Raw genomic sequence first — 12,216 nt, 5'->3', positions numbered from 1 at the left:
AAAATACAGACCTTTAAAACAAAAAGTGTCAGAATTGGTCTGGTCTTAACCACCTGACCTCCAGGAGATCCCCCCCCCCCCCCCAAATCAAGACCAGGACATTTTTTGCAAAACGGCACTGTGCTACTTTAACTGACAATTGTCTTGTGGCACCGTACCCAAATAAAATCGATGTCTTTTTTTTTTTTCCCCACAAATAGATCTTTCTTTTGGTGGTATTTGATCACTACTTTGTATTTTATCTTTTGCGCTATAAACAAAAAAAAATACATTTGAAAAAAAAATATATATGTTATTTACATTCTGCTTTTAAAACACATCCAATAAAAATGTTTAAAAATCAAATTTTTCTATAAATTTAGGCCAATATGTATTCTGCTACATATTTTTTTGCAAAAAAAAAAAATAATCCAGTAATCGTATATTGATTGGATTATGTGAATATAAGAGTGCCTACAAGCTATAGGATATATTTATGGAATTTTTATTTATTTATTTTTTATACTAGTAATGGTGGCGATCAGGAACTTAAAGCAAGACTGCGATATTGGGGCGGGCAATCAGACACTAGTTGACACTTTACAGGAACCAGTGACACTAATACAGTGATCTGTGCTAAAAAATATGCACTGTCACTGTACTAATGACACTGGCTAAAGAGGGGTTACCATCAGGGGTGATCAAGGGGTTACCTGTGTGCCTAGCCTGTTTTTGTGTACACTGTGTGCTGCTTTCACTAGGGGAAGAGGTCAATTCTAGTTCCTGCTTTGCAGGAACACAGGATCGATCCCTTCCCTCCTGTCAGAATTGTTGTCTTGTTTACATAGGCATATCACAGTTCTCTGTGTATTGCCGACGATCGGTGGGTGCCGGAGGACATCGAGTGCCCGGCACCTGCAGATCGGCTTCTGCTGGGAATGATCACAGCAGAAGTAGCACGCTCCCTGCAGATGAAGTCTGGAATCACGTATATATACATGATGTGGCGCACAGCTGCCGCCCTGTAGCAATAAAAGTGCTATAGGGCGGTTAAAGTGGTTAATAGCAAAACGCGTAAAAAACGCACCGGCGCTGCGATTTTGGTTCTTTTTTTTGAGTCACGTGTTCAAGTTTCTCAAGTGCATGCTGGGTAATAGGCACCCAGAGAACACACTGGACACACATAAACACGGCAAAAACAGATGTGCATTTTTACAGCGTTTATGCAACAGAGCAGTGTGAAAGCTTCCATACTTAATACAGCATGTGCAAAGTGAACTGTACTGTTGTCACCCAAGGTCTGCTGTACACAGTTGTTTTCTTTGAACACTTGGATAATCTCACAGCAGTGAATTGCTTGTACTTGTACAAAGAACAATCAATAGACACTCACATGTAGACTTGCCATGAGTTTTTTCACAGTTCGGACAGTGATAAATGTCGATGTCCGGTGCTTCATCTTCCTCTACGCCAACACAGCTGTAAAACAAAAAACACGGTGTTATTCCTCTGATTAACTGTTGTTCATTTAACCGCTATACACAAACTGTGATTTACAGACCCCTGTCATGCAGGCCATACACATAACGATTAACGATTTATCATAGACGCAATCGTTTACAACAATCTCTCTTTCTAAAACAAGTACGCAGCGAACCAAAGAGAAACAACAACTGGTCTGGACTGTCCAGCAGAACAAAACGTCCCTTCTTGGTGATTTGTTTGTGGATCAAAATAATCATTTGATGTAGCTGCTTTCTACAAGAGATGGGGCGTTCATTTCAACTGTTACATTACACAAAATGTATTATTTGGTGTTTCCTATATAAGAAAAAAGATGGATCAAATTTGGGCCGCTCCAGCAGGGTCGATCAACTTCTGTCCAAAGGGCTGTCCAAATTATTCTTGATCAACGCCTGCAGTAAATGGGCTGCAGCAGAGAGCCCCGCTGTAAGAATACAATAGGGTTGATTTACTAAAACTGGGAAATGCAAAATCTGGTGCAGCTCTGCATAGAAACCAATCAGCTACTATGTTTTTTTTTGTTTTTTTTAACAAGCTGTAGGTTGGAAGCTGATTGGCTAACATGCACAGCTGCACCAGACATTTTGCACTCTCCAGTTAGTAAATCAACCCCAATGTCTCAGCGGAGAGGATTCCTCTAGCCACCTATATTTGTGTGGATGAAGGAATCTGTTCAATCCAATTATGGCTTGCTTAAGGACCCAAATACACATGCGGTGGCCAGGCCCACCTAAACTAGGGCTGTACAGATGCTGCAGACGTAATGCTTTGCTTCAGGGTCGTGGCAAACATAAATGGCATGTAACTTTTGCCATTCAACTAATTGGGGCTACAATGCAACTGCCCTGCAATGTACTTGGTTGCAGTGCGGTGGATCGGCATTCTGGAGGTTAGAGTAGGAACTGATGAAAGCAACATATCACCTTTTTACTGCCTGTCAAACGCTCTCTAAAAAGTGATCCACTGGGGATCGCTTTTCAGAGCAGCAGTAGTATAGCCCCATGTGTGAATGAACCCCTTAACAAGCGTGCATGTAAACTCCACTCATATGACTTCTTTTAAGAAGGCAATAAAACTCTTAACCGGTTGCCGACTGCGCACAGTATATTTACTGCGGCAGTCAGCCCCGGCCAGGCAGAGTGACGTAGGTCTACGCCTGTCACTGCTATTAGAGCCAATAGCGGGCGAGCGCGCGCCCGTTGAGGCGTGCGCCCGCCTCGGCTCGTTCAGGGAGGAGTGCGGGCGTGTGACCGGCGGACCCGATGTCCGCCGGTCACTCGCCGATCGTCGGTACAGCGGGAGAAAGGCAGAGCGGCTAATGTAAACAAGCCGCCTGTCATTCTCCCCTGTGTAAAAATGGAGATCAGACGGTTCTACTATGTAGAACCGTTGATCTTTGTTTTTACACTAATAGCATTGTCCCACTACAGTTAGAATCACACCCCTAGGACACACTTAACCCCTCCCTGTCCAATACAGTTTCATTTTTGCAGTAACAGTGCATATATATAGCACTGATTACTGCAGTAATGTCACTGGTACCCCCAAAAGTGTCAAAAATGTCAGTCAAGGGTCCGATCTGTCCGCCGCAATGTCGCAGTACTGCAAAAAAAAATCGCAGATCGCCGCCATTACTCGTTAAAAAAAGAACACCAAAAATGACAAAAATCTTTCCCTTTGTTAGTAAACGCGATAACTTTTGCGCAAACCAATCAAAATACGCTTTTTGCGATTTTTTTTTACCAAACATATGTAGCATAAAACAATTTGGCCGAAAATGTTAAAAAATTTTGATTTTTACATTTGTTTTTGGGGGAATTTCATATAAAAAAAAGTGAAAAATATTGTTATTTTTGCAAAAATTACGCTCTTTTTTTGTTTATAGCACATGATCAAAAAATCGCACAGGTGATCAAATACCACCAAAAGAAAGCTCTGTTTGTGGGGAAAAAAAGGACCTAAATTAGTTTAGGTACAGCGTCGCACGACCGTGCAATTGTCCGTTAAAGTCACGCAGTAAAAAATCGCAAAAAAAACCCTGGTCAGGAAGGGGGTAAAATCTTCCGGGGCTTAAGTGGTTAATATCTGTTTTACTCTAATATTTTTTTTTTAGGGTATACTTGGCATGATAAGACTCATGTATAGAATAGGGAACATTTATGAATTATGTCGCAGAGCAAGGCTGTTCTAATCGAGCAGTAAGACAGATAATCAGACAGAGTTATTACTGGAGATGAGACAGATTTTCCTGTAAACAGACGTAAAATTAAAGTGGAACTTTTCTCTGTCAATCAACATCGACTATTTTTAATCCTTATGCTGCTACCCCTAGGCCGGCCATACATCAACACAGACAGTGATGATGCGGGAATCCCTCCTGCCAGGCCATTGTCTTCTCCTGGCGGGGGACTTCCCCGCCGGAAGAAGACAGTGATTATTGCTAATGGCTATAGGAGTCATTAGCAATAATCTCAGGTAAAACGGGGCATGTTGGTTATACCCAAGATGATCGATCAGCTTGGTACATTCAGCCTACCCATACACGGTTCAAATCTCCGCGGGTTCCTGCTGAACCCGGCCAACATTCTAAACGTGTCTGGCCTGCCTTAGTAAATAGATAGGAAAATATATCATATTTACTTCTTTTAAACTTTTTTTTAACAATTCTTCAAATACTTTCTGGTTTTCAGGCCTAGGCAAATAATGTTATACATCCCATGATGGCCACAGCTAGAAATGCTAGGAGGGCAGTTTTGCCAACCTCTTGCAGAATTTTTTACTGACAAAACATGGCAAATTTACTGGCAGAGCACATTTTTTTTACTGACAATCAATATTTACACAGTATAAACACAATAGGGAAACACTGACAATACCCATAACAAGTAATTTGACTGGGTTACACTTATGAAAGTCAACACAGCATGACAAATGATTAGTCCCTGATATTTCTAGACAACTGATTTTTACAAACTGTTCGTAAATTTACTGACAGTTTGCAACCCTGTAGAAGGGTGTTTTTCAAAGTAACCTTTCAGTAAAAAGAGCATGGACACACGGAGTTTGCTTTGAAAATTAAAAATTAATGAAATAGTGTTTTTGGTATGTGGTGCTCAGATACAGTGCAGTTCTGCTTTAGGAAGAGGTCAGGGTCAGGTTTCATTCCGTGGCAGTGCTGCTTTACTGAATCCAAGAGATGAAGCTGTAATTTTGTAGTAAAACTTTCCTACAATCTCACTGCTTCTGTTTACCAGCCTCCTGGTGGGAGCGTAGTGTCATGACCGGCTTTGTTTTGGCTTTGGGGTCAGTTCTTAATTGGGTATTTGGGGCAGCCATGGATGATTCCTGCTGAACCGGCCGAGATTCAATCCATGTATGGGCAGGCTGAATGAACCTAACTTGATCAATCGATCAACCTGGGTACAACCAGCCTGATGGATTTTACATACGATTATTGGTACGGCTGGTCTAGCCGCTGGCAATAATCACTGCCTTCTCAATACAATGGCTCAATGGGAAGGATTCCCCACACAATACTGTCTGTATTGATGGGGGAATCAAGAAAATTTGCTCTGTGTATGGCCTACCTAAGTATCTAAGGTCGCCTGCATCTGCTTTAAGGGAGATGTGCCGAAAAGGGAGAGCTATTTGTATTTCAGTAAATGTCAAGCCATGCCATTGTGGAAGGTCTTCCAAAAGGATCGTAGATATGTTCAGATGAATATATTGCACAACATCTTCATAGGTGATACCTACACTTCAACTAACACTGAGAATAACAGAAACATAGCATAGCAAGGACAGGTAATTGTTTTTCTCTTGTTAGGAACCCCCAGCATGTTGTTTGTCTGGTCCCGCGGTGCTTCAAGGAGTTGGTTAATCAGAGATCAGAGCAGCAAATGAACTCACAATGAGGTTTTAATAGACATGGTAACATAGAGCCAGGAGGCACGCAAACTAAGGTTTTCCAGGAACCGTATACGGAAGATTGGTATCGTCATTAAATATATGGAAATTAAGGCACTCATATGAATGTATAATGAACTCATCAAATACCAGGAGAACCCCAGGCTTTTTTTTTTTTATGCAACAGTTTCCTAATTTTTGCAGTTTGCGTAAAACAATAAAAGCAAAATGAATGATTCCCCAAGGATATGTTTTTACATAATTACACGTATTATGGTAGAGTGACATTATCAATTTTGGGAAAATTGGCCCTTTTTGGTAACCTGTTAGTCATTTTTAACCATTAAAAGTTCTGCTGATGGGCTTTTTTACACAGTTGTTGAAAATAGGTGGTTTGGAAATGTTTTTATCGCTTCCTGACTGCCCATCACTACTCAAAATTGGTAAAATAGGAAGCGGATAAAGGCGCGCACAGTACAACGTTAGTGTTGCCTTGCAGCAGGGAAAAAAAAAAAACGCTGAGTTCAGCGGGCATTGATGCTTTGCAACTGCCTCCATTGACTTCTATTTAAGGCACCTATGACAAAACATCAAAAGTGACCATTTCGCATTTTAGTCTTAGACATTTTAGACAGCATTCATGAAAGACAGAAGTTGTCAAACAAACCTGATTTCTTTTTATGAGGAGGAAAGTAAAGTATGTGGACGTAGTATACTTGGATTTTGCAAAAGCGTTTGCAACAGTTCCCCACACACGGCTAATGTATATTTATACTTTTACTGTTTAAAATACTGTATTATGTAATGAAACTAATATGCTCTTTTCACTTGTACATAGAATTGTATCCCAACTGACCTTCGGACAAAGAGTTTTACCCGAAACGCGTCAGCTCCTTTTTTGGGAAATTTTTCATGTCATCACCTTGTGTGTTTCCACAGCAACACAGTTTTACTGCATGTTATGTTTTATGTAATTTCTTCTTTTTATATGTAAGTTTGTATGTTATTTCTAACCTGGATGTTTAATAAATTTACAAGTTTTTACATTTGTGCATATACTTTAATTACTCGGATGGTCAATTGTCATTAAAGTCCCACCCCCAGGGGAATTTCTCTCTTTTTCCACACACGGCTAATGTGTAAGGTAAAGTCTACAGGCATAGAAAGTTCAGTTTGTAAATGGATAGAAAACTGGCTAAAAGATAGAAGATAGAATAGTGGTTAATGATTCTTACTCTAAATGGTCTAAGGTTATCAGTGGTGTACCCCAAGGTTCAGTGTTGGGACCCTAAATTTTTAATATCTTTATAAATGATATAGGGTCTGGGATTAAAAGTATTATTTCAGTCTTTGCAGATGACACCAAGCTATGCAGTGGAATAATGACCTTACTGGATGTCTCCAATTTACAAGCCGACCTCCATGCACTGTTTCATTGGGCAACTGTGGCAAATTAGGTTTGATTTGGGTGTTCTGGTAGATTATAAACTTAATAACAGCATGCAATGCCAAACTGCGGTTTCAAAAGCAAGCAAATGCCTTTCTTGTATTAGGAGAGGCATGGACTCCAGATTTTAAAGCCCAACTTAGGGAGTAGGATCACCACTAAACTTTGCCTTTCCATTGCCTTGGATGTTTAGAACACATTTAAGACTTACCTTCCTTGGATCCAGCTCCACCACCACATTCTATTGGCTAAGATAGAACCACTGGCACTGTCATATGCATCTCATCAATGACTAGCTGCCTTGCTTTCTAACTTCTTCAATTCTGAAATACAGACCTAGAACAAGAATGCAGGACATGCAAGCCTGAGAAATGTGGGATTTCCCTATGCTTGTTGTAGGGCAGGAAGTCAGAAAGTTTTGTAGCCAAAGCTTTAGGAATACAGACAAATAGCATTCTAAAGCCCCGTACACACGCGTCAATAATTGGCCGTGAATTTTCGGCCAATGTCCGATCGGCCGTTTTTCGGCTTGCTAGTATGATGCTTCTGACAACCGACTCCTACTTTTTGGCCGAAAAAATCTGGTGTGCAGGCTATAAAATTTTTGTTGGTCGTCAACACAACGGCCGATTTTCCGTCAGTCAGCAGATTTCGGCAGACAAAAATCTGATGAGCAAGACTGGGCATGCTCAGAGAAGAAAAAATACAGGGAAAGTAAACCAGCACATGACATCACTTCTGAAGTAGATTTTTGTTGGCCGAGAAAATTTGTGTGCAGTCTAGGCACATTCCAACCAACAAAACACCACTCAAAAGTCGGACAATCGGTCAGCCGATAATCGTTGCGTGTGTACGAGGCATTAGACTTCTTAAAGACTTGCAGTATTGCTTACTGCGCTCTATAAAGTATTCTGCTGTGGGGCGATTTTCAGGCTGACAGGCGTTCAGGAGGTGCTATTGCTGCCTACTGAATACCTGTTTTTTTTTTTTTTAATTTTATTTTGAAATTGCCAAATGGCGGGACTGTAATCGCAACCGTGAGTCCCCTTTAACTCAATGGGAGAGTTTGACAGATGGTGCTCCTTTTGTCAAACTCTGCACCCAGAGTTAATAATACTGCAGCTGATTGTGTACAATTCTCATTGACTGTACTGTTCCAGTTCTGGTGGATGGCTAAGGGACAGAGTAAAACAGTGTTTTCATTGAGACCCCCCCTTCCACAGACCATCGAAATGCAAGAGCGCCTAAATTGATTGTCAAGGGGAAAAAAATGTTTAAAAAAAAAAAAATTCCTATACTTTCCTGCTCTGTGCAAAGGAATTGCGCATAGCAACCCCGAAGCTCCTCTTCTCAGGTTCCCACGTTGGCACTCCTGGCTCCTTCTCTCTGTCCAGTGGCCCCGTAGGAGGCCACTTACCATTGGGGCACTTGTGCGTGCCCCGTTGTCTGTGTCAATGGCCACTCGCTCGTCACTGGTTTTGATTGACAGCACTGGGAGCCAATGGCACCCGGTGCCCCAGCAAAGCCAGCGAGACCTGTAAGTGAGAGTAGAGAAGAGCAGCAGACGTGGACAGAGCTGGATCAAATGAGGGCTCAGGGAAATAAAAGGGAGGGTGAGGGGCCAAATTCGAAGCCTAAACATTTTTTACCTCAATGCAAGGAATGTATTAAGGTAAAAATAATTTAGGCTTTAGAACCACTTTAAGGAGAGGTAAAAAATGGTTTTGATGCAATGGCATCATTCATTTACTTTAATACTGGTCTAATGGAATAGAACAATTTATGTTTTTTTATCTGGTCTCCCACATGCCAGAAGGCTGGAGAGGTGTCAGGATGCCGGATGGTCCTTCTACCTCTGCGGTTTGTCCTCATGCTGGGTATGCTAATTGCCAGGCTGTGAGGGTTTCTATACACCTCAGTGCACATTGTCAATTCTTCTGGCTCTGGAAGAATTCAGGAAACTCTCTGTTTTGTATTTATAAAAGTCAGAGAAGGTATGTGAATACACTGGGCTTTAAATTGGATCCATACTTAAAGTGTTACCAAACCCAGGACCCTGAATTCACTATAGCTGGTCCCCCACAGTACAAAGGACATGGAAATGCAATCATTTTAGTAAATAGTAACTGCTAAATGCCTTTTCTCATCAGCAGTATATAGCAGTCGTGTGACTTCTATCAGTGCCTGGTTTAAGCTTGTAGAAAGAGTTTTCATTCTCTACTGACTGCCCCATGAGGCTGCGGTTCCCCTGACCCTCTCTCTGGACAGTGCTGATTGGCCTGTCCAATGCTGTTGTGCATTCAGGTGTATAATTCAGGCTCCCCACACACTGGCTACAGCATGTGCTCAAGTTGTACACAGATTGATTAGTCCTCTCAATCCTAACGACAGCTCGTTATGTGTACAAGACACCTGTCCACAGAATCTTTCTTCCATTCAAACCTCACCATCATGGGCAAGACCAAGGAGCTGTCAAAGGACATCAGGGACAAGATTGTACATCTGTACAAGGCTGGAATGGGCTACAAGACCATCAGCAAGAAGCTTGGTGAGAAGGAGACAAATGGAAGAAATACAAAAAAAAACATCAATCACCCTCGGTCTAAGCTCCATGCAGGATTTCACCTCATGGGGTGAGGATGATCGTGAGAAAAGTGAGGGATCATCCCAGAACTACACGGGAGGAACTTGTGAATGATCTCAAGGCAGTTGGGACCACAGTCACCAAACAAACCATTGGTAACACAATACATCGCCATGGACTGAAATCCTGCAGCGCCCACAAGGTCCCCTTCCTTAAGAAAGAACGTGTACAGGCCCATCTGAAGTTTGCCAATGAGCATCTAAATGATTCAGAGAAGGATTAGGAGAAAGTGCTGTGGTCAGATGAGACCAAATTAAGCTCTATGGCATTAATTCGACTCGCCACTGTACATACAGGTTTTTGTACCGAATTATAAACAAAAGTTAGAAGATTACATTTTAAAATGGAACTAAACTCTCCTATCCTTTACAGCCAAAGAAGCTGCCATCTTAGCCTCTGTTTGATCTGAGGCTGCCATGGTTCTGCACATGTAATCAGTGACACCAGCCATATGACAGATTGACAGTTTGGTTAAGAGAACAAGCAATTGTGGCAGTTATCATCACAGCATGTCTTGAATGTAGCTCTTTTCAACAGTTAAATTGATGGGTTTAGTTCCGCTTTAAAAATCCATCATTCCAAATCTCTGAATGATGAAATATAATTTATTAAACTATTAATATAAGGAACACCTACGGATATATGTAAACGTTTGGGCACTGCTGGCCAAATTACAGGTTAGCATAATCTCTGCAGGGATTTAAACAACCTGTATTTCTGCAAATCTTAATGTACAATCACAACTGATTTGACATATTATTGAAAATAGAAAGGCACATGGCAAACTAGTCTAGCATGAAAAAGCAGAAAAAGTCTGCAGTGTAAGTACCTGAATTCATCTTAATAACAGACTTCTGTAATCCCCTGCACAAGGGGAATGGGAGGGGCCACCGCCAGGAGCCAATCAGGCTCTGCCGCATGTGCAGACAGGAAGAGAGTATGTGTGGAATGATGTCATTGCAGTGTACTTGCTGCATTGTCCAATGATTAGGCTGGGGTGAGGTCCTAATCAAGCTGTGCTGTTGCAGTAGAGCAGGGGTCTTCAAACTATGGCCCTCCAGTTGTTCAGGATCTACAATTCCCATCATGCCTAGTCATGTTTGGGCATGTCAGAGTTTTACAATGCCTCATGGGATATGTAGTTCCGCAACAGCGGAACAGGAAGTCAGGAAGTATATTGTGACAGGAAGTCAGGTAAATCTGTGGATGTAGTCACAGACAGGAGATACATTTCCACCTGGTTTGGAAAGTTCACCAATTACTATAGGGTGTCGGCTGCAAAGGCAGCAGGAAGGTGTAAAGAAGTTGAAAGGCCTTCAGCTGTTCAGAATGAGGAAGTTAAGGCCTCTATAATTTGTCCAAAGGAAGTCTATGGATTGCTGCCTCCTGACGCCGTGTGCGCTGGGGAGAGGACGACAGTCAGATGTGTGCCTCCCGACGCTGGGAGAGCCTGGGAGAAGGATTGCTGCCTCCTGACGCCGTGTGGGTAGCGGAGGACAATCAGATGGGTGCCGCCTGAAGCTGTGTGAGCATAGGAGGGGAAGACCTCCTGGAGCGATGTGCGCTGAGGAGGGTAAAAAGTGTGAAGACTTCTCAAGGTGAGAAAATGAACTATTTCTATGTGGAAGAAATAACTGAACTGTTTGCTATGTGAAGAGACAAGCAAAGGGACATGTTCAATGTGGAGAGACAAGCAAAGGAATGTGTTCTATGTGAAGAGAAAACCAATGGATGTTTCTATGTGAAAGGAAAGTCCAATGAACATGTGCTGTGTGAAGAGATAAAACATGGACTATTGAGAGTCTGCTGTATGATCAGCCAAGTCTGCCCAACAGTAGGTTGGGGACAGACTTCATTAGATAGGTTCCTGTATGTAAGAAGGTAGCCGCCCACAGTGGCAAGGATTTATTTTGTGTTTTATTTTTATTTTGATGTTTTTGAGGCTTGCACTTGTGTGAAGTAAACTGCAAGAATAAACCAAACTGTTGTTTGCAACCACTTCTCGGCTATCTCCCTGTGTAAACGCACCCCCCAAAGGGGTCATCCATACCCGCCACCGAGCTAATCTCCCACAATATATATATATATATATATATATATAGTAGAACTAAAGTAAATCCACTTATTTATTCTTTACAGCCAAGGAAGTTGTCATTCTAGCCTCTGTTTGATCTACAGTTGCAACAGTCCTGCATATGTGATCAGCTCTGACACCAGCCATTTGGCTTGACAGTTCGGCTAAAAGCACAAGCAGTTGGTAAAGAATGGGTGTAGTTCCGCTTTACCAGACCAGATTTTTTGGGGTCAAAAATGCACATACAGCTGCAAGAAAAAGTATGTGAACCCTTTGGAATGATATGGATTTCTGCACAAATTGGTCATAAAATGTGATGTGATCATCATCATCTAAGTCACAACAATAGACAATCACAGTCTGCTTAAACTAATAACACACAAAGAATGAAATGCTGCCATGTTTTTATTGAACACACCATGTAAACATTCACAGTGCAGGTGGAAAAAGTATGTGAACCCTTGGATTTAATAACTGATTGAACCTCCTTTGCCAGCAATAACTTCAACCAAACGTTTCCTGTAGTTGCAGATCAGACGTGCACAACGGTGAGGAGTAATTCTTGACCATTCCTCTTTACAGAACTGTTTCAGTTCAGCAATATTCTTGGGATGTCTGGTGTGAATCGCTTTCTTGAGGTCA

General features: G+C 41.8%; 1 protein-coding gene across 1 annotated transcript in view; it reads right to left on the bottom strand.

Annotated features, from left to right (window-relative positions):
- PHF2 (PHD finger protein 2) overlaps positions 1-12,216 on the bottom strand; it is a 460,832-nt gene that overhangs the window by 224,387 nt on the left and 224,229 nt on the right. The window contains exon 2 of the mRNA XM_082265845.1: positions 1,373-1,458. Coding sequence (XP_082121971.1) covers positions 1,373-1,458 — 86 coding nt within the window. The remainder of the gene's footprint in view (positions 1-1,372; positions 1,459-12,216) is intronic.

The sequence above is a fragment of the Pelophylax lessonae genome, assembly GCF_965119305.1.
Source record: "Pelophylax lessonae genome assembly, chromosome: 8".
Classification (NCBI taxonomy): domain Eukaryota; kingdom Metazoa; phylum Chordata; class Amphibia; order Anura; family Ranidae; genus Pelophylax; species Pelophylax lessonae.
Note: the sequence above shows the minus strand (reverse complement) of the source record. Positions and strands in the feature narration are given on the sequence as shown.